Source organism: Oxyura jamaicensis, chromosome 2 (assembly GCF_011077185.1).
Source record: "Oxyura jamaicensis isolate SHBP4307 breed ruddy duck chromosome 2, BPBGC_Ojam_1.0, whole genome shotgun sequence".
NCBI classification, from domain to species: domain Eukaryota; kingdom Metazoa; phylum Chordata; class Aves; order Anseriformes; family Anatidae; genus Oxyura; species Oxyura jamaicensis.
Window position 1 is genome coordinate 151,447,214 of NC_048894.1, and position 22,026 is coordinate 151,469,239.

General features: G+C 38.3%; 1 protein-coding gene across 1 annotated transcript in view; it reads right to left on the minus strand.

Moving 5' to 3' along the window:
• The window catches only part of ZFAT (zinc finger and AT-hook domain containing), a 90,437-nt gene that overhangs the window by 23,552 nt on the left and 44,859 nt on the right, over window positions 1-22,026 (minus strand). Inside the window, exons 8-11 of the mRNA XM_035318561.1 lie at window positions 14,243-14,330; window positions 10,490-10,639; window positions 7,814-7,987; window positions 3,367-3,455 (exon numbers count right to left, since the gene is read on the minus strand). Of these exons, the coding sequence (XP_035174452.1) occupies window positions 3,367-3,455; window positions 7,814-7,987; window positions 10,490-10,639; window positions 14,243-14,330 (501 nt within the window). The remainder of the gene's footprint in view (window positions 1-3,366; window positions 3,456-7,813; window positions 7,988-10,489; window positions 10,640-14,242; window positions 14,331-22,026) is intronic.

A 22,026-nucleotide genomic window follows, 5' to 3' on the forward strand; every position in this document is an offset into this window, starting at 1 on the left:
AACCTAGCACTGACAAGCAGTACTGACTTTGTGGGATGAATTAAGTCTGGGGACCTAAATTAATTAATTTTTAAGAACATATGTCTCCCTTCAACTGACAGCGACAGACGTTGCTAAAGAAAACATTACGGAAAACAAGCCCTTGTGCCTAAGGCTAGCCTTTGAGGAGCTACTGAGCGAAAGTAGTAACTGTTATGGGAAGCTGGGCAGAACCAGATGAGGCCTGAAACAGAATGTGGACTGAATGTTGACTGAAGTCCTTCAGGGAAATTAGAATTCCTCAGAATGGGATGGAAAATGTGTCACGCACAGCAACCAGCCCCACCCAAAGCCAGTCATCAAAAAACAGCTGGTTTGCCTATTAAAAAAAACAAACAGCTGGAATGCCTTTTAAGAAGCTGAACTACATGCAGTCTTTTATGCTATCTGGAAGGCGACTAATTAGGATTACTTCACACAGTTCACCTAAGTACAGAGTATGAAATATCATGACAAGAAACAAACATAGAAATACAGGGAAAATCTCATCTGCGGCAGAGAAATCTCCCCAAGACCTCTACTGTTGCCCATGACTATTCCAGTTTCACCATTTTCTGCAAATTTCAGAAGTGTCTCCAAGCCCTCATGGAAAAGTGCTGTTTTCTGGATGTCCTGTTGATGCCTTTGGGCTGTATGATAACTGGTGCAACTACAGCAACTTCACTGCACTACTACTATCTACAGTGCAAACTGATGGAGCTTGATAGTCAGAAATAAATGCTAACATGTCAAATGTCAATATTCTTGACAATAAAAATTATCCGAGTGTATCTTACAAAACTGCCCAATATCGATATTGCAATAAATCTGTCTACAAGAATGAGTGCCAGAATTTGAGAACGGTAAAAAAGGACAGGTACATATCACTAACCGTTATGGCTTTCAGCAGTTACAATGCAGCTACACATAGAGAAATTAATGAATGATGCATCTGAATGGAACTTCCTTATCTGAAATGCTGTCAGCAATTTTAATATTCGTGAGAATACACTACATGATCAAGTGTATGTTGATTAGAAATGCTCTTTCCAAAAGAGGTTTTAAAAAACCACTTGACTAAAGGTACACTAAAAGCTGAGAGCCACGCAAAACAAATTACATTTTTTTAACTGACCAAAAAAATGCATTGAAGTCATGTAAGAGCAGCACTGCTGGTAATGTGACAAGCATTAGTAAATGGTACGTATGAGCAACAAAAAAGAAAAGGTAATATTACCAAATCTTTAAATTGTTTTATATTAATGCAGGTGTTTTTATTTTGAGCTATTCCTCCCTTGTAACATTTAGCTGCTTCTGAGTATCTTTTAACTAACTTAGTCTCCATTGCCTTTCGGTTTCACATACCATAACCCAAACACCTTCTTAATTTTTGTTTTCTCTCTGGTTATCCACATCTACTACTTTTTATGTCATTCTGCATCTGCACATCTTTCTAACTACATCAAGATGTCATTTTTTCTTCAGATTCGACGTAAGTACTGACTGGGTGTACACCAGAAGAATGTTTGAGCATTTCCTCTCCCGTGTAAAGGAAAATCTCTTGTGACCTGCTCTGGTTTAACTGAAAAGAAATCAAAAAGTTCTATACAACATGATGACCCGTTGACTAGAAAAGCAGCAGAACAATAGTCACCAAGATCTCATCTGTCTTTAAACGTACATATAAAGAAAACCCCAAACCCAATCCATTTCAGTTCCTCAGATACCTAAATTTAAATTGAACCAAGCAAATGCCAATAATTGCTTTTTTAATACACAGCCTTATTCTTCCAGTACATCTTGAAGTGAAGTAACCAGAAACGTGAGTTCATGTGCTATTTGACATTCTGAACTCCAGTTGTCAGCAGTAACTCACTGTCCAGTTAGAAGAAACAATGCTCAGACAATTAACAAACTAACTTTTGTCTCTGCAGCTCTGGAATTCACTTTTAAGAGTGTCCTGATATCCAGATTCTCTAGAGATACCTGTGAATCACCGGGGCCTTGTGACTCTAGTGACACAGAGCTTGGAAATAGGATGGATTAAATTATCACTAGGTCATATCGCTACTGACATACCTTTATGAGTTTGATATGCATGCAAGCAACTATCCCAGAAGGAAGTAAAATGTTACTAAGAGACAGCTTTTGAACTCATTTTCGGCATTTTGCAGTTCTCTTAATAATGCATTGAATAGCCACATTTTGATGTGGCAAAGAGGTGCTGGGTCAACAGTTCTAAAACCTGTCCTGAGGTCAGAACCACCAGTGTTTTAAGAGTTGCATTATGAGTGCTTTCATCTCATTAGCCATTAAAAAGGGCTAATCTGTATGTCCATCTATGAAAAAATATTTTAAATTAAGGATATAATGATACAGTAAATCCACATACTTAAGAAAGAAAAATTGTTTGTTCAAAGTTTGTTATCTCTGGATGAGTTGCTTCATTTTCTTATTTGCCTTGTCTTCCAAAATTCAAACAACAAATCAAAAGACTGTCTTCTTTTCTGCCTTATGGAGGAATGGTTGAAGGGTACCCTCTACAGAAGCAAACTAATTTGTCAGATAACGAAAAATGTTGCATATCAAAATAATGACATTTTCTATAAGAAATATGTTCATTGTCAAGATAAAATGTTACATTAAAATGAACATTTTCATAGATACAAAATATTGGATTTTTCTGGAAAAGAAACTAGTATCATTTCTATTTTCTGAATATAACATTTCACAATTCATTACATCAAGACCTGTCATGCTGAGAACCAATATGAAATTTGGGAGTAAAACTATACTGCAGTTTATTAATAAAAAATGTATCTCTCATCTAAAGACTTCACAGAAACATTAACAATCTTCAAAACTCTTTCCAAGACACATTTCAGATAAATGGGGTGTTTTAAAATTAATTCTGTTCAATTTTCTTCTGCAGCACATGAGACTGGCAAACTTTCAGAGATTAAGGTGTGCAATAAACAGCGATGGATGGGATTTTCTTTCCTACTTCCCCAGGACATTTTTAGGTACATATGAGGTTAGATATCTCAAGGAATGACAGTCAGAAAAAAAACAGTGATGTTTGTTTTATATTGCAAAACTTACATAAGTTTGGCAAGTAAAGATTCTAAATATAAATTGTCCATGAACAAAATAAATCAATCTCAGAAGTCTGAATATAAAGGCAAAATTCCTAAAATATTAATATATATATATATTTAATTAATAAATTACATAATGATTACATTATTAATTGTGACCAGGAAGGAAAATGTGCTACATTTAAAACTGTTGTCTGAATTTCCATATTTCCGAATGTTATCGGTAACCATGATGAATATGTTTTGTTACCTTGAAAGAGACATGTTGTTCCATATGACGTAGGAGCTGTGGCTTTTGGGCAGCTGTATAGTCACACACTGTACATTTAAACTGCTTTCCTGAAACAGGAGTAGAAAAAACAGAATCACTTTATTTCTATTTAATTTCCAAAAACCCCTGGTTGTATTTCCTCATAAAGGTGATTTCCAAAACGGTAACAATGAACACTACTCTAAGTCTGGCAGCTGTTCTCCAAAATTTAGGTTATATTTTGGGCTAAGAGCAGTAAGGAAGAAAAAAGGCTTGAGTGTCATCTTTAAATTATAAGCATTAATTAGTCCAGATGCTCCTGGAATAGTCTTGGGGGAAAAAGAGAAAGAATCACTACAGCAGAGCCTAAATGGAAGAAGGAAATTGAGGATTTACAACTGCAGGCACCTTTATTTTGCTACTCTTAAAGCAGATTTGTAAATCTTTAAAACACCAATGTTTGGTCATGCATTTACCCTACTTCTGTCTCCGGCACTGAGTTGTTACAATTCAAATACACTTAAATTTTTCTCAGTTTTCCCTGCATGCTTTCTTGGTGTGTTTCTGGGAGGGTATGACATGATGTAAGATTTTTACCACAAGATTTCCTTATATATTTAGCTCTACTCTTCCAATAATGATTCAAACAACTTTAGAAGAGAGTTCTACAGAGGCTTAAGGAGAACTAAAATGTGTCATAGAATGAAATAGGATTAATACAGCAAATAATACAGAAGCCTTGTGTTCCCACCTTTCACTTTTGCTTACACAGTTTTAAAAACAATGGGCACAAGTTGCTCCTTCAGCAGCAGATCGAATGATGCCTGCTTGCCTTGTTCATTATGACTTTTTGTCCTTTCTCATCTAAATCTCTGCAGTAACCCTCAGTCTCACATACAGTCCTACAAGGCAAGAGAGAGCACATACTGGGATTAGCTCACACCTCCAAGTGGTGACTTGCACACTGGCAGCTACCAAACAGAAGGGAGAACAGTCAAATTCTGTCACCTGTTCTTGCAGTGCTAATTTATATTTCTTTATTTTACAAGGGTGCATATTTCCTTAAAATATATGGAGTTAAAATAACATGGAAGTTCTTCTCTGCTGAATCAATTGATTAAAAAGCAGTGGGCAGAAAGTCCAAAAACATCTGGTGCACATTTACACAAACATTGCTCCCGCAGATAACAAGCTATAAAGTCACAGAAAGATTTGAGATGCTGTTTCTCAAGTACTTTGCAGACTGAAAGTCTGAGCTGGAAGCAGGTCTTCCACACAACACAATTAAACAGAGGCAATGTACTTTGAAGGTTGCTTCGTGAAAAAGCATTAATTCAGTTCAGAAGTGTTTCTCAAAGAAAGGTGCTTCTTTACGTTCTATGGAGAAGACTACAGTGTTATATGTTGCATTCATAGTATATTTTAAATTTGTTTGTGACCTGCCAAGCCAGGCCTCACTACTGCAGGTAGCGCCCTCCAACCTGAAACAGCAGCAACAAAAAGGAAGAACAAGAACTGGAATTTTAGCTACTGAAAGCTGATGGTCAGACGATGGAGTCTAAAATAAAGTCAACATTTGTAACGGAGGGCATGATTAATGTCTAAGACAATTTCCTCAAAATCAGATGGATGCCCTGTCACATGAAGTCTTTCAATCAAGTCTGCTTAGCTATTCCTAATAAAATGTATTAAAATCCAGCTGAAATGCAATTATTAGATTAAATTATGGCCTGTATTCTGCAAGGTATCAGACTGTGTGATCATAACAGACAGCTTTTGGCCTTGAAACCGTTACTCTACCAGGAAAGAATTCTGACATTTCCAAGAAACATCTGTTGCTGTTTGTGACTCTGCAAAGAGTGAAACTCTCATACATAAAACCATGCTGTAGGTTCCCCTTACATTCCCAAATCTTTCCTTTTTGATTTAAAGTAACAAAATCTCTCTCCTTTTACTGTCTTGCTTTCATACCCTCTTTCTGTATTTTAAGATTGTATCAGTCCTGCTACGTCCAGCCAAATTACAAGCTGTAAGAAACACAGGAAGACTGCATTCTTTTCTTAAATGTCCATGGATGGCAAACTCTATTTGATCAAAGCAGAACAAGTATGTGTTAAAGCTAGCCAAAAAGCAAAAGAAGCAAAAGGAAGGATGAAGAAGTATTACCTTGCAGAGCTCAGGTTTCTTTAAATTCTGAATCTTGCTCAAAAAATGAAAGTGTTTTACACTGAGTGTGAAAGCTTCCATAAACATAGCTAAGAAAAACCTTGATACAATTTCTGATATCTAATTAAAATAATGAAAACCAGTTTTTTCTGGTTTATTTTTAATCACAACCAGTAATAAGCTTGGACTGTGGAATTGTTTTCTATCACGTCACCCTTGAGTGAAATAAAATAGACAGAAAACTACTTTATATTCCACCAGTTAAATTGACTTTGCAGGGCTGATATTTGAACAAAAATTGCCTAGACTTGTAAGTCAGGAAGACAAGACTCATAAACAGCAGAAGCATCTTTCAAATTCATTTATTTGTGAAATAACTGAAGAACACTAGATGTGTGCTAGTAACAAGTTTTGAAGTGCTGTCACTGTGCAAGAAGACACCGGGCAAAGAGAAGCTGTCAGCATTCAAGCAGCTGAAATTCACTTGACAAATCATACAGTGCATTCCTGGTGACAAATGTTACCTTATTTTTAACAAGTGTTTGAAATACACGAAGAGTTCACCGGGGTGGGCTTAGTGTAGAAAATGACTCTAAAGTTCCGTAGATAGTGAAATCTGTCCTCACTTGGAGCCAGTGCAAAATGAGTTTTCCAAAGGTAAGAGGAATTCCTGGAGCACTGCATCTGTACCAGTCAGAGAGGGAGGTGCAGCAACAAGGAACCTGCACTCACCTCGGCTATTACAGCCGATGACGGGCTGAAGCCAGATTAAAAAAGCTCGAGGTATTACCTCGTGAGTCAAGGCTTCAGCCTGACCTAGCGGTAAATGATAGGAGAATATAGCTCCTTGCACGCAAATGTTGGAAAACAGCTTCACACCTTTAAACTCAATGCTGACAAGACTATCTCCTGCACTACTCCAGTGCTATTCTTACCAGTGCCAGATTTCCAACGCAGCCTCAGCTGAACTGCAATAATTACACATCTATATACTTGTTCAAGAGACAGAACTAACAGGTAAAACAAATACAACATTCATTGCCAAATTGCACTATCCGGACATGAGAGATGGAGAAAACGAAACAGAAAGGTTTTGAGATGAAACCCCATGTGGGGATTTTTTTTTACAGCACCATAGGAAGAGATCTTTGATTGTGCTCCAGCTTTCCTTTTTTATTCAAATACACCTTGCTCTCTCCTCCTGCCAGGAATCAGCAAAGGATTCCATAAGTGAACCCACTAATTCCCGCATATGCGATTTATACAATATGTGCAACATCTGCATGACACTGACCAAGTTACTTGAAAGTATTGGGAAGTGTTTTTTTGAATAAGGAAGGATTTACTGACTTGGTAATGCTTTGTATGCTTCCTAAAATATGCACCATAGTAACGTAAACAGAAACATCTCTTCAGCTAGTATTATATACATTGATGTCAGTGTACGTAAATATAAATAAGTATCATTGGAGCAAAAACTTCAAATAAAATTCTGAAGATGTAAAAGGGAGCATGTGTGCTTATGTGAAAGGACAGTGCTAGTGAGCAGGCAAAAACTTTATGAAAAAAGAATTTAAATGACACGGTCAATAAAGAGTGGAATTAGGTTTTAAAAGGTTGCATGAGTAACAAAGATTAAGGTACAAAGTCATAATGAAGGTCAGCACAACCTCTCCTGCTAAGTCATTTAGTTCAATGTGAAAATCACTGAAGAACACAGTACTGTTGTGGCCCAAATTCTGAAATAAAGGACAATCCTTCAGGATTGGCATCTCAGGATTTGCATCTCAATTTTTTCTATTACTAAAACAGGAATATTAAAATCACAGAGCAAATGTGTACGTTGTGCATGTCTTTCTTAGAAAATATATGCCCAAACTTGCCACTCACTAGACCTGGGAACACAGAGCTGCAGTAGCCTTGCCTCTGTTGGGCTACTGGATTTGGCAGCTCCTAACAGTGTTCTCCCAGAAGAAAGTAAAACTAACCACTGAATTATTTGTATTTTCAAATTTCTATTGAGATCAACAGTGCTCTGAAAGGATCCAGAAGCATATAAGGCCGCTGCAAAAATTTCAGAAAATTTCAGAGATTGTCATCTTTCACAGAAATTAATTTTGGTAACTTTTTGAATTATTACACAAGCAGAAGTGTCTCCTGGGAATTCACAAACTTTTCAAGTAGCGCTCAGTGTTCAAATGAAAAAAGCTTATAAGATCCTGTAATACAGGCAGCATTTATTGCCCTAAAACAAACTTGGGTTTAATAAACACGCACTTACCATCAGCAGTATGAAGGAGTTTATGGCTCTTCAGAGTGCCTTTTGATTTGAACTTTTTCCCACACATATCACAGAGGTGCGTTTTCTCAGTGCTGTGACGATTCATGTGTGCTTTCAAGTTACTCTTGCTGCGAGTGGCGTACTCGCAGAGAGAACATTTGAAGGGTTTGACACCTAAAGAGAAAAAATGCGCTATGAAACAAGCTATACATTTTGATGAGAGGGCAGACATTGCCCAGTAAGAAATAGAGAAATTTCAGCCTGCGTGAGCAACATAGGCAATGAGGCCAGCAGTGTGAAATTTGAATGTTGACATTTTACAATTTGGATGTTGACAAGGGGTGCCGTCCTGAAGGACCTTGTCAGGCTTAAGTAGTGTGCCTGTGCAAACCTCATAAGTGTCAACAAGGCCAAGAGGTCCTGCATCTGGGCCAGGGCAATCCCAAGCATAAATACAGGCTGGGCAGAGAATGGATTGAGAGCAGCCCTGAGGAAAAGGACCTGGGGGTGTTGGTTGATGAGAAGCTCAAAATAGAATCATAGAATCATTCAGGTTGAAAAAGACCTCTAAGATCATCTAGTCCAACCTTTGACCTAGTACTACAGCCCACCACTATACCATGCTACTTAGTTCTAAATCTACACTTTTCTTGAAGACCTCCAGGGATGGTGACATGAGCCCAGAAAGCCAACCGTATCCTGGGCTGCATCAAAAGCAGCATTACCAGCAGGGCAAGGGAGGTGATCGTCCCCATCTACTTTGCTCCTCTGAGACCCACCCGCAGCCCTGCATTTAGGTTTGGGGCCCCCAGCACAAGAAGGACGTGGACATATTAGAACAAGTCCAGAGGAGGGCTGCAAAGATGAGCACCTCCGCTAGGAAGACATACTGAGGGAGTTGGGGTTGTTCAGACTGGAGAAGAGAAGGCTCTGGGGAGACCTTACAGCGGCCTTCCAATAACTAAAGGTGGCTACAGGAAAGCTGGGGAGGGGCTCTTTGTTAGGGAATGTAGTGATCGGACAAGGGGGAATGGCTTTAAACTAAAAGAGGGTAGGTTTAAATATAAGGAAGAAATTATTTCCTCAGAGGGTGGTGAGGCTCTGGCACAGGCTGCCCAGAGAAGCTGTGGATGCCCCATCCCTGGAGGTGTTCAAGGCCAGGCTGGATGGGGCTTTGGGCAACCTGGGCTGGTGGGAGCTGTCCCTGCCCATAGCAGGGGGTTGGAATTAAATGTTTTGTAAGGTCCCTTCCAACCCAACCCATTCTATGATATAAAAAAATTAATCTGTATCTTGTAAGTAAATGATACTAAGCTCCTGAGAGCACCATTTAACTTAATAAGAGACTGGGGTGTTAGGGTGGTCCTTTTAGAATTAAATAACTCTCTACTGAATGGCAGTACTGAGTTTAGACTCAAATATGAATATTTTGGTCTTGACATGTTCATCCTTCACTTAAAACTAGAATCTAGTCTGCCTAAATTCAGGACTAACTGACAATGAAATGGCCCTCTAGAAGTCTTCTGATAACTCTAATTCTCTATTTACTACAATAAAGAACGTCCTTTTAGGATGGGTTCATTAGGTACTTAGTATATGAGCACAGATTGAATGTTCAAAGCTGTGTTTTATTGTTATTTAGCAACAGGCTTGCTAATGGCTCACACAGTGGTACCTTTTCTTCTGTCTAAGTTGCAAGCACGTAGAATTTCACTTCTTTCAAACCATCCAAACCACGTAAGAGAGAGAGACAGACAGTATCTCATCTAGCAAAGGTACACAAGGACAAAGTAAATCCTTCAAAGAAAAGTTGGATATATCAGAACTAGCAGAGTAGTTCAACAGTTTTGTGAGGCTCTGGCAGTTTTAAGTTGATATTCATGATCTTAATACTAGATTTACAAGCAGGAGGAATTATAGCCTACTTTTAAGCAGACTTGATTGCATGCTTTGATTTTGGAATAAATGTCTCTTCACCTCTCTCCTGCTAGTTACGATGAGATAGGTAGCAAGCTTTCTTGGCAGCATAAACTCTACCTACGGAATCCACAAGCAATTGTTCTGAGCTTACAATTTGCATTACCTCAGCTCCTTCATGGAGTAAAAGCTATTGGAGACCACTACTGTAGTACTCAGGCAGGTAAGCTCACAGATAAGGCTTTCAAACAAATACACAGTTCTAGTACAAACATCAAAACTATCTGCATGGACAAAACCAATATGGAACCAAAATACCAGTTCAGCAGTACCAAATCCCATTATCTGCTTTATGCAAAAGAATGGATGAAGAATCCAAAATAGTGCTCAATGGCCACTCACAATCTGTTCCATAGATTATTAGCTGAAGAGCATATGACCAGTCTTCCACCTGTTATAATCTTAGACTGGGTAAGCAAGACTTGAAGTCCAAGGGATTTTTAAACGTTGTGCTACAATCTTATTATTTTCCTTACGAAGTCATACATCTATATATGATCAGCATTGTCTTATGGATTTGTCATCACTGTTTATGTCTCCATCAGCTAGCTGCCACACACTGATGATGTAATTAAAATACACTCAGAAATTGTATGTACACATCAAAACAACAGGATTTCAGTTTATTTGTATGCCAGTGAAGCTTGTGAGGAATATGAGACTGATCATAACACCGAAAGCTTAAAACCTGAGTACTACCTTCATGAGCCCAAATGTGACGCTGAAGGTCTGAGCCATTCTTCATAAAATAAAAATCACAATAGGGACATTTCACAGCTCGTTTTCCAATCAGTCCTTTCAGCTGAACTCTTCTGCCAAGAATCTCAGAAATTGTAGTCATTGAAACCTCTGAGAGAAAAGTAATAGATAATAAAAATCAGAAGGACATCAGGGAATTTGTTCTCTGTTATATAACTAAAACTGAAGAGCTAGATCCTGATACACTTCAAATTTTTAGAAGCTTTACTTTCCTTCCTGTCACTCTGATAAAACCTTAGCAAAGAACATAGCACTTCAAATTTAGGACCTTTTCTTTTAACGTTTTTAGTATATTCTTACCGTTCTCTCCTGATCTGTGTAATCAATGTCCCACTGCCTGATTAAAACAAGTAACAGCTTGGGTGTGCCACAGGCTTACAAGCTATTTTCCATCAATGAACCTTCCCAACAAACCAATTTGGTGCCTTTTTCTTTGGTATTTTCAGAAGGCTTTATTCAAGGTTTCACCTCAGATTTCCAGAGGTGTCAAGATCTCCAGACTTCAGTCACTGCTATGCTCCTCAGAATGCCTGAGGATCAGGAAGAGACTGGTGGAATAAATATGATTGGAAGATCTCTAAGGTCACCTGCTCCAAGCAGGGCCAATTTAGGAGGTCCAATATCAAAGGTAAACCAAGTTGCTTGGGGTCACATCCAATCCTGTTCTGAACATATTCAAAATGGTGAATCTACAACCTCTCCAGTGTTTGACCACCTTCACAGCCAAAGTTATTCTTCTAATCAGAATCTCGATGTTTTAACTCATGCCCCTTCGCTGTGCAGTTCCAAGAAGATTCTGGCTCTATCACCTTCTTACTCTTACATCAAATAGTTCAGGACAGCAATTAAGATTCTTCTCCTAGCCTTCTTGTACTCAGGCTAAACACACTCAACTCTAAGCTCCATATGATTTAATATTTTAGGTGTCACTGTGAAAAAGCTTGAAATAAGGAAGATTAAATTTAAACATCCCAAATACACATAAAGAAAACACTGACAAATGCTTCTAAAAATAAAACCAGTTTTTCATGCATTTCCAATGAATTAAAGTGACTCAGTGAAACTATACCACTCTCTCATGCCATCTAAACATTAAGACACGAAGTTTTAAAGTCAGAAAATGACTTATCATGCCACAAAAAAAAAATCTTATAAAATTTGAAATTTACAGTCTAAGCATAGATTTTTGCCAAATATGAACTGCCATGACTAGTCTCCTGGTAACTGCTTCCACAGTGAAAACAAAAATCCTGCCTGAACTCATTTTGTACAAGGACGGCAGCCTCAAAAGGGAAATACACAAGGCTGTGGACTGAGCAAGGTTATGTTTTAAAGCACTCAAACAAGAAAAATCACAGACAAGTCTGAACCCTGACATACCTTCCATGGCTTAGATCCTTGATTCAGGACTCCAGGCTAGTGTCTGCTCAGTAGGCATCTATGAATGCTGATACCTCTCATGTCTCAGGACTATTAAATTTCACGTTAAATCAGACAGTGGGTGAAAAGGCAGGTAATTCTGACATGGGACTAATATCCAAGACTCCTTCACTGTTGAGTTCCCTAATAATTTGGCAATAAAGCCAGACTCTCTCCATCTCTTTGGTTTGAAATACTGCTCTACAAAAGTCTAAAAAGATAGATTTTTTGTCCCACTGCTTTCATGGGACTAGAATTCAGCTCCTGTTCTCTGTAAACCTACAAGAGGAAGTACTGGAGTACTGGTTAATAACATGTTTTCTACTTGATGAAAATGGAAGAGATGGGTGTGTGTGTGCTTGATGTTATTAAGAGAGGAAGAGTAGGGGAGCTACAGAAATAGCATTTTAATGATAAATATGCAATTATTTCAGTTTAAATTAATTTTTGATGTGCCGTTTTAATATTCAATTCCTTTTAACAGTATCCATTGTTTTCTTCCGTCTTTATTATTTTCCATTTACATTTTTAAAAACAATTGCACTCATTCCATTGCAATACTTGACAGTTTATACCAACAGATCCCTTACATTTACTTGGCTTGTAATTAAATGTGTTGTAAGAATAAAGGATTTCCTCCTGATTACAAGGACACCGTGCACACGGGAAAGAACTGTGCATTAATGCTGCTCCATATATTAAAATAGTTGTTGCATAACTACTGCACAGACATATCTTAGACGTATTTCTTTAGCACCATGGAGATACAGCAGCAAAATACCAGATTTATTAGATAAGTTCTATTCACATATATGAATTAGAAATGAGGATACAAGATAATAGGCTGTGCATTTTTTTTTTAACCTTAGTTCTATTATAATCCAGAGTTTAAAAGAACTCACTTTCCTGGATCAAAAAAAATATGTTATGCTTTTAGAGGGATTCAGATAGCAAATAAATTGTTCATTGTATTTAAATTCATGAGTTTAGCACAGCAGGGCGCCGTGCACGGTACAGAGAGTACTGCTAGTTCGCAGACTACATTATTTAAGCGAGACCTTGTGTGTTCCCCAGATGAGGCAGCACAACAGCTTTACAGGCACAGCTCTTCAGCTTTAATTTCTACGCCTACTGGGTGGCATACCCACTGACTGCAGCACAGCAGAGAAACCTTTCCTCACCTCAGTTTGGTGCACTGGACATTTCCTGTATGTATGACAAGCCCTCCACCAATCATACTGTTTTTGAGTGGTCTCCAAATAAAGCAGTTTGGAAACAAGATAGCTGAAGTGGGAGCTAGTCTGAACTCAGAGTAAAGGATAATGTTAAAAAACACGGGCCTAGCACTATCTAGTGGCAGTAGGAAGATAAGGAACTACTGCTTTACACATTATATTTCAGAGACAAAAAAAAAAAAAAAAAAAGATATTTTAATTGGATTTTTCCTTTCCCAAACTCAGTTTGCGCATGACTGGTATTTTTCTTCTTAATATCAAATTATATTGGGTGATAAGTATGACTGTAAAATGAGCTAATTAACATATGTTACCCAATACAGTCATCTCTCCATCATCCACAGTAGCAGTGAGCCTTTCTATCCAACATCACACAAACACTGAGAAGGAAAGCATGGACGTTTTGAACAAAATCAGGGCACTGTAAAGCAAGGCGTAAACAGAGTTTGAATGAATTGCAGTGGTCAGCTTGGATCCAGCTAGGTTTGTCCAACCCAGCTTAATACTGGCTGTAGAATATGATGTCAGGTTATAGTCTGAGCCCTTCTGAAGACTCCAGTTGCCCCTGAAGTTTAGCCCAGCCATATCCTAACTGAGCATGCCTGGATTCAGCCCAGGAACCTCACATGAATTAACCTACAATCACAACAAACTACTTACAGACAAAGTAATGTGCAATATGCTCAATTCTGTCAGTTTATGTACATCCAATGCAAATTTGATGTCTCATGTGCTGTTACACAATGTCTGGGGGTCTAATTCCAGACATCCCAATACTTCAATTCACCTACGTCCTCTTTTGGATGGACATGAGCTCTCTGCAAGGTGATGACAGATTGCTTGGTGCAATTACCTGATTTACTACACAACACACAAGCTAGAACAGGAACTCCTTCACTCTAACACCTGCAAACCCAAGAGTTAGATTACAATAGACTTTTTTTTTTTTTTTTTTCAATGTAATCACATCACACTGCTCACTCTAAACTTTATACTTTTATTGAGAAAGACTGAGAAATGTTCCCTGATTTTTTCTTACCAGGGTGATTTGTCTTGATGTGTGATTTTATAAGTCGATCTTCAGAAAATGACTTCTCACACACAGGACAGGAATAACTCTTTTTATCCTTAAGCAAGCAAGAAAGAAAGAGATTGCATTATCAGTCCACTAGTGTAATCACTGCAGCCATTATTCAGTAATACATAGTTCTCAACAAAATTATAACTGACGGCTCAGGTTTTTTTTAACAAAAAATTAAGATATTTATAGTGAAATAATTGAAGGAGAAATATGGAAGAATTCTAAGCACATCATTAATCTCATGAACGTAGGGTTCCAAGTTGCAGCGCATGAGAAAACGCGCAATAAATGCAAGCATTATCTTCTGGCTGACTCTTTAGGGAATCAGGAGCTGAAAGATAAAGTCACATAACAGACTAAAACTTATTTGATAGAAGCAGGAATGTTCAGGGGTTTTTTTCAGTGATTTCACAAAACCACCCTTCTGAAACCTAAGGATTAGATCTCATTATTCTGAAGACATTCACCAGTATGTGAATTTGTAATACTGCTTAATGGCCTGGAATTGGGCAGAAGAGTTAACAGCGACAGATGCTATTACTTATTGGCTACATTTTTAACGTTTTATAAATATTCAGCATTTCACAGATTACCAATAAAGCATTATTCTACTATATTGATTTAAAGACTCCAGACTCCTCTGGCTTTTATCAGTGTCAGTGATGTTATAAAAGCTTTAACACCGTCCAAGAAGTTGAACTAGAGAGCTTTGATGCAATTCCATCTATATGCAATTTTAATGTAATATCTATTGTAATCTTAGTGTTAGTCCAGAAGCACCTGGCTCCACATAAAAATGCAGGACTTCATTAATTGCAGAATTACCCAATTTAAAATAATCTTTGCTGCTGATATAAATTGAAGAAAGTGCTCTTTCCAAAAGCAACTACTGACACAACGGATAGACACTCAATCAGATACATGGGTTATCTACTCACCTCTGCACTGATCAGATTAACATATGAGAGAAGTATCAAACAACAAATAGAGTGAAGTCTAGTAAGTCTTGACAACTAGGCAGATAACCAGATAACATACTACCTTGTGGGAGATGTGTATCTACAAACCACTCACTGGGAAAGGTGACTTGATGCTACAGAACAGATATTTCACTGGTTATTTCAAGAAGACAAAAAGCTTCTTCAAGAGCGCAGGAGATTACTGTACCAAAAAGAGAATGACTCCTGTGTTATGAAAAAGAAATTTGGAAGTAAAAGGAGAATAAGAATTCTGGACTCTACCAGTTTCTCACCTGCGACCACAGCGCATCTCTGAATATTAAGGGAAATAGGACAAGGTGGTTAGTATTGTCTGTATGTTGCAGTTATACATTTAAAAACGGACTTCTCTCTTAAAAGAAATGCAAAAAATGAAGGATTCTCATGGTAAACGGGTTTTGGAACATTATGCAGGTATTTGCATTCAGTATCACATACAGAGCTCTAAGAAAGAAATAACTCATTGGCTGAAACAGCGATAAAAAATTTCTTGACAGTAGTATATGGGATATGAAACTCTTGCTGTAGTTAACATGGCAATGGCACAACAAGAATTCTGCCTGCACTGTTAGGAAGTCAACTGCTCCTGTGAGAAAACCATGCCAGGGACTGGAGATGGCAGCTTCTGACGGATTAACACCTTGAGTAAAATAAGCAGAGCATCTTGCTAAGATGGAGTTGGGGCAGTCACCATTTTGAGCCCTCAGAATCTCAAGTGAAGTAGGAACAGCAGAGACCACTGGCTGGTTTTTGGAGGAAGAGGTTCAAGAAGCCTGCAATGTTAACAAAATGCTCTCAAGAAAGAGCTGTTAATGTGGGGAAATGGGATCTCTCAAATTACGTTACCTATTATCCCCAACCTGCTACTGATGATTTGGGATTTCTACACGAACACGTTATACAAATGAAAATTAACAGATTAATTCTAATTAAACTCTTTAACAATATTTGTACTTTCTCAGAGGCTGGGTTGCACAATCACGTTAATAATTTGACAGGTGTAAGAAAAGCATAAGCACAGTATCCTTTAGGGGCTAGGTGAACTTTATGTTTACGGATCTTGGTCTATTCCTCAGACTTGCTATGTAACTGGTTTCAAAAATATAATCTAAATTAAAAAAAAAAAAAAAAAGTCAGTATAAATTTAATTTACACTTTGGCACTGATGATCTTTATAAAGTTCTTCTGACTGTGCCCAGAATAAGAGGACAAATACACCTTGCTTCATTGAATTATATAACAAAAGATAAATCCACTCCACACACACTACTTTAATGCTACAATTGTGACAACTTTACTTTCTTGCTATACTCTGTGCCTGTAGAAGCACTAAGAAACATATATTTTTATGTGATGATGGTGTAAAAAAAAATAAAAAAAAATAATGCATAGTTTCTTCAAGCAATAATAATGCAAAGTTTCTTCAAGCAGTTAGAAAGTTATCTACACCAAGGCTCTATGGTAAATGATCTTGGCTGATGGGAAGCTTGACATGAGCCAACAATGTGCACTTGCAGCCCAGAAAGCCAACTGTGTCATGGGCTGCATCAAAAGTGTGGCCAGCAGGACGAGGGAGGTGATTGTCCCCCTCTACACTGTTCTTGTGAGACCCCACCTGGAGCCCTGCATACAGGTTTGGGGACCCCAGTACAAGAAGGACATGAAAGTATTAGAACAAGTCCAGAGGAGGGCTGCAAAGATGATGAAAGGGCTGGAGCACCTCTCCTGTGAAGAGAGGCTGAGGGAGTTGGGGTTGTTCAGTCCGGAGAAGAGAAGGCTCTGGGGTGACCTTATAGTGGCGTTCCATTGCCTAAAGGGTGCTACAGGAAAGCTGGGGAGGGACTCTTTGTCATGGAGTGGAGTGATAGGACAAGGGAGAATCACTTTAAACTAAAAGATAGTAGGTTTAGATTAGATACAAGAAATTCTTTCTTCAGAGGGTGGTGAGGCTCTGGCACAGGCTGCCCAGAGAAGCTGTGGGTGCCCCATCCCTGGAGGTGTTCAAGGCCAGGCTGGATGGGGCTTTGAGTAACCTGGTCTTGTGGTAGGTGTCCCTGCCCATGTCAGGGAGGGTGGTATTTGATGGTCTTTAAGGTCCCTTCCAACCCTCATGACTTTATGATCTTCACAACACATCTTTTGCAGCATAACAAACAGCTTGCACTTCTGAGAAGAGCCAAGCTCCAGTGTCTCACAGAACGCATACAGCTGAAGTTAAACCTTTCACAGTTGTTTGTCCATGTCAGTGTCACAGACTTTCGGAGCTTAAGTTATTAGTTTTTGACTGTTTAAATATACTTCTGTCACTGCCCTGAGAGCTTGTTACAGCGCTAGTCCTTCAGTGTAAGCCCATCGCTCTCAATGCTGGCTTGTCAGAAATCCTCTTGCAAATTGAGTATTTCAGAGCTCTCTCAGGTCACAACACAGGGTCCCAAAGAAGGTCCCCCCAGCACAGCCTGAGCTCTTCAGAGTCCCTTGTCACAGGCAATGACAGAGGCACTTTGAACAACTTAGACCGAGGTTGTAGTAATACCTTCATCACATTCTCAGCATGCAAGTTCTCCTTTGCTATGAATAAAAGTTATTTATTCCGTGCCTTATCAGACTGCCTGCCTTTTAAAGGCCTTTGAGGGTTTTTTGAAGGAAATAAAGTAACAAGGGGGATGGATCTATCTTTGTTAGAGTCCAGCTACATAATCCAATCAACCACTTCCATTTCAGGGTCACATCCATACTTCCTGAGATTTGCTTAACCCCCTATTAGCCAACTTGAAAATATACAAGAAGCTAAAATAATTGCAAAATAGTTTTCTGACTGAAAATACTGTTCAAATTCCACAAATCAAGAATTAATCGGGTCCATAAATATTTTTAAACCCAGTGAAAAAAGTACTCTGCTATTATCACAGCATTGTGTTGTTTATGCTACAGTGCACTATGAAACAAGGCCACTTACACAGGAATCATAATTGCTTTCTCTTTATATAAATTAATTAAAATTGTGCTAAGAAAGGGCTGCGATATCTACTTACATTATAACATACAACTCTCTGAAGAGAGTTCTGCTTCTCTGAGGCACGTGTTTCAAGATAACTCCATGGGTAGCTGTACTAGCATAGAGCCATAAAACAACCAACCAAACAAACCCCACAACCCTCTGGCTATGCAGCATTTAAAACAAGGGACCACTATGGAGTTAATATTTAATGAATCAAGCGGTGCCAAACACAACCAACGCTGCAAAACATCATAAATGTTATCAGGATATTAGAATGATAACACCAATAAAGTGACATTTTGAATAACACAACTATCTTATCCTATGAAGATACACAGAGTCATGGATGACTGTGCTATATATCAATTTAAATTCATTATCTATATAGCAGTACTGCCACTAATTTCTAAAGAGACTGTGTGAACTCTTAACTGCTTGTAAACAGTTTCATTAGTAGCGTGAAATTAAGACTGCAGACATTCTAAAAATTGTTCAAGCCCAAATGAGACAAAGGTGATACAGAATTCAACAACACACTCTACTCCTTTTAGTAGTACTGATGTTATTTCATGAGCAGGAAATAAAACAAAGCTCTACCAGATCTTGGTGCTCACTGCCTCTGAGCTGGATGGCCAGATGAGTGCAGTACTTGGGCCGAATGGATCACACTGCCTTAAAAAAAGAGCTCTCTGCCATCACCACTCCCCTTCCTTAAACAGCTTCTGTGAAGCTAACAGTCAGAGGAATTTTCTCCTGATGCCAGGCACACTGAGCTGGTGAAGGAACTAGGAAAAAGAGACATTTAGCATCACTTTCGCCCCATGCTGCAGTATTTGCCTGTTTCAACTCTTCCTGCTTTCTTATATTGCACATATATTAAAAACAAACAAAAACAACAGAAGAAGAAAAAAGGCAACAAGATTGTACAGAAGATGCTGCAAGGAATTGGCAAGGCGTAATTGCTTTACACAAGCAATAACATATACATGACAGAAAAGCATAATAATAAAAAAGGAGACAAAAAAAAGGGAATGAAAAGCAAGGTACTACACAGAAACTGATGACAGAAGAAAGACGAATTACAGGAAGTGGCTAAGCTAGCACGACAGTAATTTTATTTGCCTCAGGACCAAGTCAGAATACTGTGAAGAGCAAACCAGTGCATACAGTACATAAATATTCCTAAAACTGCTTTCTCCGTATTTTACTCTCCTCCCACCCTGTTTTTTTCTTTCTAGTATTTTAATCTCAGTGCATTTTGGGAGTTTGATATTGAATCCTTTGCATTCTTCTTTCATTTTTTCCATAGCTGATACAATTATTCTTTAACGTGGAAGAAAACACATGATGAGCTTTTGGAAGCTGGCCATAGTCCTGCAAATCGCAAACACTGTCAGGCATCTGTCGGGGTTATTACAACCTCCGCTAGAATTCCTGCAATTATAGCTTCAAGTCCTACTCAAACATGCAATTGCAGCCCTTCTTGTAGTAAGGAACAAGCTACATTGAACTCATGCACATCTTCCCTTGTCCAAGAGTATTTCCAGCAAAAGTTACCACAATTTGTTCATTACCAAAAAAAAACACTGTGTAATTTTGTAGAGTAATACAGAGACAGAGCCTGATGCTGCACCTACGGAATCAACAGAAGTTTTAAATACTAACATTTGTCAGAACAAAACTGGGCTCGTGGGTTACACTTTTGAGGAGTGAAAAAGTTCAGAAATCCTCACCACAGTTGACGTGATGCTCAAATCAAAAAATAATAAAATAAATCAAGAAAGATTCCTGAATTCAGCTGATGTTACTGTTAAAATGCAACTTTGTTAAGCTGCTCTGATGGACCCAAAAAGTGGTTAAGCACAGCTATGAAGGAAGCTACAGTAACATTTGTAAATGGCTAGACAGACTTTAAAGTCTGTCAGGTGGCAGAAATCACGGCTCACAAAATGTTAAAAAGTATTCTATGCAGTTGTTTAAGTATTTTTCTTGAAATAACTCCTGGTAAAAATGAATAGCTGACATTTATTATCATAGCCAGGTCCAAAACCAAAAGCCATTTTCCAACTGAGTGCCCATTTAGACATTTTTTGGTTAATTCTTTCCCTGTCCAGTACCTTGCACTCTTTAAAATGCAGTGGCAACACCCCAGAGGTAGAGGTATCACGGCCAGATCAGTGACGGTCTGAAAAAGACACTGCTCAGGAAGGGGAAATAAGCAATCAGAGCTCAAGCACCTGACTTCCTACCCAGAGCTCTAACCACGCTATTACACAAAAGGTCAGCAGCATAATGAAATTTCTAAGCATCCTTCCAAAGGACAGAATCATTTGCATCCAGAAACGTATGTGAATGCACGGAGGCACCAAAGAGCAAGGAGCTGTTCCGGGTCTGCACTCATTTTATAGAGGTGCTTATCTTTAAGTATCACTTATGTATAGATTTAAAATGATTTCAGACACAAATGTCCCCGTGATGTTTGTCTTGATTGGTGCGATATGCTGAGCGATGGGGATGAACAGAAAGCTGCTTGTTAACAACCATCATTTACCCTGTTCACCAAATAAGGCAGGAATCTGGCTGAAGAGCAGTCAGGAACATGGTAATAAAATATGTGCATTTGTATACAGAGCTGAGATTTTTATATTGAGTCTCACCGGGGAAGCTTTATTTTTAATATTTATTATTGATTTTGCAAATGAAAATTAACATTAAAATAGCTTTCCATATTTAACTATGCCTAGTTTGTTAAAGTTTTGGGTTTTGGAATGAGCAGCCCTGTTTCCTAACGGTAGGCGTTAAGTAAATATAGCAAGCAGAGGGCACAAAGACCAGTAAGAGAACCGCCAAGGTTCGTTACTGGGTCAATGTCAATACATGAATATGTTAATCCATTTAAATACTCAAATGTAGATGACAATAAGCATAATTCTGAAAGATCTCACCTTCACACTGTTTTTAATTATGAAATGCATTTTCTCAGTTCTATTCCGGATCATGGAAATGATCCTCCTGGTGGGAGCTGCTGGACGTTTATCACACTTGAAAAACAGGTACTTACACAAGGACACGGGATGTCTAATTTCAGCCTCTTTCTTCTAACGTACTCTCACACATCATCTACACATTTTTTTTTGCACATCATAAATTTAATAAATTCAAAACCAGCCTAAAAAAAATGTCTTTTCATATATTTCATAATAAATTCAGATTCTGTTTAAAATATCAGCAATAAAGGGGATAAAACGAGAAATAAAGTCTTCCCTTTCTTGTCACCTATGTTGTTTTGTTTGTTTGTTAAGCTGTCCTGCAGGTACAAAAGACTAGTACTTCACATGACAAGGAGGTGAAGTGTTTTGTTCTGTTACAAATACTTTAAAGTAACTTCAGCTGTTGGAAATACTGGCCACAAGCCTACCTGCCGGCTGTAGAAGACAATGTGAAACCACTAGACTAGTACGTTAACATCTTTTTAAGGTAGCTATGTAGAAATTGTCCAGATCTGGGGAAAAGTTAACATAAAACCTTAATTCAAACAGCATCACTTAAAAAAGGGAATGCACCAATAATATCACAATAGTTGTAATGTTACTTTCTTATACAATTAGGAAGAATGTCTACGGATGTGGTGTGTTCTACATTGGGTTTATGTGCCAGGGTTTTGGTTGCAGGGTGGGCTGTAGGGGTGGCTTATGTGAGCAGAGCCTGGCAGCTGCCCCATGACAGATCAGAGCCAGCTCCAGACA